Source organism: Uranotaenia lowii, chromosome 1, assembly GCF_029784155.1.
Source record: "Uranotaenia lowii strain MFRU-FL chromosome 1, ASM2978415v1, whole genome shotgun sequence".
Lineage (NCBI taxonomy): Eukaryota > Metazoa > Arthropoda > Insecta > Diptera > Culicidae > Uranotaenia > Uranotaenia lowii.
In genome coordinates this window covers 63,987,210-63,991,097 of record NC_073691.1, presented here as the reverse complement: position 1 = coordinate 63,991,097, position 3,888 = coordinate 63,987,210, and the positions used below count along the sequence as shown (strand labels likewise).

The 3,888-nt window shown below is 44.3% G+C and overlaps 1 protein-coding gene across 1 annotated transcript; it reads right to left on the bottom strand.

Annotated features, from left to right (window-relative positions):
* Positions 1 to 2,838: 2,838 nt before the first annotated feature.
* On the bottom strand, positions 2,839 to 3,499 carry LOC129739529 (uncharacterized). Its single transcript, XM_055731011.1, has 2 exons — positions 3,027 to 3,499; positions 2,839 to 2,947 (listed from the first exon to the last, which is right to left on the bottom strand). The coding sequence occupies exons 1-2, from the start codon at positions 3,342 to 3,344 to the stop codon at positions 2,885 to 2,887; spliced, it is 381 nt and encodes a 126-aa protein (XP_055586986.1). The 5' UTR covers positions 3,345 to 3,499; the 3' UTR covers positions 2,839 to 2,884.
* Between the last annotated feature and the right edge of the window lie 389 nt (positions 3,500 to 3,888).

Below are 3,888 nucleotides of genomic sequence, written 5' to 3'. Positions count from 1 at the left end.
TTTTCCCTCCATCCATGCCGGGGTTTCCGTACATGTAACGTATCTTTTCTTCAAACTCGTCCCAACTTCGGAATTCGTGGGAGTAACACAAATACCAATCATAGGCATCCCTTCGCAAAATTGTATGGATTCTTTGCAAAAGGACATTTTCCGAGATCCGGTCCATTCGCGCTAGCAACTTAACCTTATGCAAAAAGTCCTCTAGAGATTGGTGGCGTGAAACCCCGTCGAAGGTTAAGTGCCACTTTTCCATGCGTCTGTCGGCGTTTTGAATTTCCGATTCGCTGACCCTTGAGTGAAATCTTTCCCGTCGACGACGCTGCCCTTCAAAAGTTTCCCCTGTTGACGATACTGGATACCCTGAAGCGTTGTTGCTAAACCTGAAATCCTCGAACCCTACGTCCCTCTGCGGATTAAAAGTTCTGTCGAACCCTGAACCTCGTATCCGTTCCTGAGTAACCGCCCTCTCTCGCCTTTCATGCACGCCCACGTGTCGAGTCTGTCTACGCCTCGGCCCCCATTCGTCGTCGTCTGAGTCCGATGTCTCCTCATAATCTACGTCTCTCGAAGATCGATGGATCGGTAGTTTCTCGTAGCGACTCGCCACCCCTCTTACGCGTTCTGTTGAAGCTCTTGGTATGCGGTTTCTCATCTCCCTCCCCTCCTCAAAGTCACTCTCCCCATTACCCTGCCTGTTCCTAGCTGACCTATGTTCCCTACGAATCGTAACATTCTCAAACCTATCTCTCTGCTTCAATTTACCCCAGCCGTCATCGATCTCCTTCCGTCTGAGCTGCTCACGTGGCTGTTCCCGCCTCGTACCCTCTGCGTTTTCTGGAGGAGCCTCTGGACCTCGTTCAGGATGCTGCTGACTCAGTTTCATCCTCGATAACTGCTCTTCCAGTTCTGCGATGCGCTTCAGCATAGCCGTGGACGATTCCGCCTGGTTTGATTCCATCGTTTGGATTGGTGCTTGGTTGAAAAATGGTTGCTGGACTAGACTGGTCATAGACCTTTTCCCTCTCGACGACATAAACGGAGTTTGTGGTGGTGGTGCTGCCCAAAAATTCGACGCTGATGGTGGAGAAACAACGTGAACCCCTTGTGCTAACCCCACAGAATCCCCTGTTGCGAGTCCTGGAGAAATACATCTGTCCTGATCCTCCATCATCGACCTGTCCGCCTCAACTTCTAGCTTTGGGAGACTTTTCTTGACCGCTCCACTAGACTGAGACTTGTTCAGAACCTCTCGAATTTCGTTAGCCAATTCTTTTATCATGTCCCTAGATTGTTGTTCTGGAGCCGAGCATCTTAGCGTTCGCAATAAGTAGTGCTTCAAACGTGAAATGCATTTCTCGTCTGGACCATGCTCCAATTTTTTCCGAAGTTCACCTACTACACCCGCAATTCGGTCGAACTCTTGATCAATTGTGTATGGGGGAGGATAGTTTCTGTCAACATTACCGTCTTCCAGAAACAGTTTCCCAAGTAATCTAATTTTCTTATCACGATCCAACCTCGTCTCACCCGTTTTACCCCGCAAAATTAATTCATAATCCAACTCCTCGTTCGTTAGATGATCGACACGAGGGAATTTCGACGTCATTCTAACGGAAAAATTAATGCTTTAAATCAAAAAATAAATTTAATCGGCAAATGTTATAAATTTAAATATCTAGCAATTACTTAAGTAATCAAATTATATTAAGCAGATAATTGAAAAATTGTAACTTGAACTTATTGAATACAACAATAGCTTATGCATCAATTACTAACAATACTTTTATTACCAAATCAATATTCGAAAATCGCCTAATGAACACTAATAAATATCGCTCAGAATTTCAGAACATCCTCAACTTGTGAACCAAAGAAATACCAAAAAACAATTATTATACCGTATCATAAATAAGCCTTAAAGTACATAAATCGTGCATTTTTTATTAATGAAAACATAATTCCAAAAGAAATTTTCTCGAACGCCAAAAATTTAAACCAAATTCAATAAACCTACGATTGGGCGCCAAAATGTAGCCTGCTCTGGTCGATCCCCTTTAAGCGTATAGCTTTTGCGCCACTCCGTTTCCGGAGACTACACACCACGGTTTGTTTGCCCGGCTGAGACTCTCTTCTGGGCAGGTCCCGAAGATAGTCAGAAATGTTATAAGGACCGATTCAGATAGGCTGACAATGAATGTGGTGTAAAACTCAAGAAAAGATCTTGGACTCACTTCATTAGAATGCCTAAATCACCCCAAGATTCCTAAAAAATATACGGTGAGAAGTCACTCATACCTGAGTTACTCATCATTGGGCCTCAGAACACTCTAAACCAACACGTTTCGGTCGTGGAAACAGAAAAGCCCAATTCAAATTGACGCACGTGGCGTCGGGCAAGGAATTCGTTACGCGAAAGTGACGAGACATCAAAATTTCTCTACTTAAAACATTTATTCGGAGGAATTTAAGTACTTTATTTGTGGGATTACATCGATGTTTAAACTTTTATTCTTAACGGTAAGTGAATTTCAAATTGTGTACTTCGTTTCATGTGTGTATAATTCATAGAGTGTAATATACATGGGATTAATCTTAATCATCTATCTTCTAATTCTTCTTATTTTTCTCCTCCTAATCCAGTGCGTGCAAAGAAATAATTTCAAGCTTGAACCGTTGGTGCTAACGGGCCATATCTTGTCCGGCAGAAAAGCGTAACGCTGCCGGCACTCGAGTGGTAGAGATGGGCTGTGTGGGCGTCTATAAATTACGTATGCATACTTTATGCTCCACACAGCCGAATATTTAATGTTGGGCCTGAATTTACAGGATCCGAAAAATCATGATTTTTAATATGCGCAAATTTCAGTGGCGTCTTTCATGGACGCTAAGAAAACCCCACGCTGCACCATATAGAGAGTACAGCGTGGTCGATGTATCGCAGTCCGCGCTGCAAAGCCCAAAGAGAAAAGAAACAATGCAATGGTCATCGACTCACCAGAAGATGTCTTGTTCTCGGCTCTACTTACGACTCCGGCTCTCGGCTGATCGAACGATGACGTAGCCGACCGGCGGCGATTCGCTCTCGGTGATTGATGGTAAGCTGGGATGGAGTGTGACGTAGACGGATGGCTGGCAGAACAAATGCTGCTGGCTGATTCTGCTCCCCTGGTAGCTTGGCAGAATTGGATGTTGGTCGGATGGTTTGAACCGTGGCGTGAACGATAGCGTGGGTGGCGGCTGTCGCTGGCGTCCCGTTGGTTCTTCCGCTGATCTTCGGCAATTCCGGTTGACGTATAGTGGAAGGCCTCGTTAGCTGATTGTAGGGCGAAACTATGTATGGCCATACGGCATAATGGTTAGCACACGCACGGTGAATGGTTCAAGATTTAGCACGACTTTACCTGGATTTTAGTTAAAAACACGCACTGTTAATCTAGCCCTATTCTTACCAGCTATATTGGCACTAGCTGGGAAATAAAAATAAATGAAATAAGCTTCGGAATCTTAATATTCGCCACTTATATTACCGTTTCAAAACTCTAAGTTTTTTTTAAAAAGAATTCTAAACGCGATCAACTGACTTCCACTCGCGATAACTGCCGAGATCAAAGTGAACTGCAGCGTGTATCCTCAGTTCAGGGCCAATGACCTCGGACCTACAACCTTAGCGGAAGTACGTCATTTCCCGAGCATTCTTTAGAAATCTTCGGGAAACTTACGAATCTAGCGAGCGGCGCGTTTTACATACTTTCTTTGGTCCTATCCGTCTCTTTCCAAAACTTTTCGAACCATTGTCGAAATCGACTGTAAAGCGAGCCATCCTGAGCCACAAATCGACCAATCGGTTGATCGGATTGAAAAAGGAATCAAACAGAGAGTACATTAAGG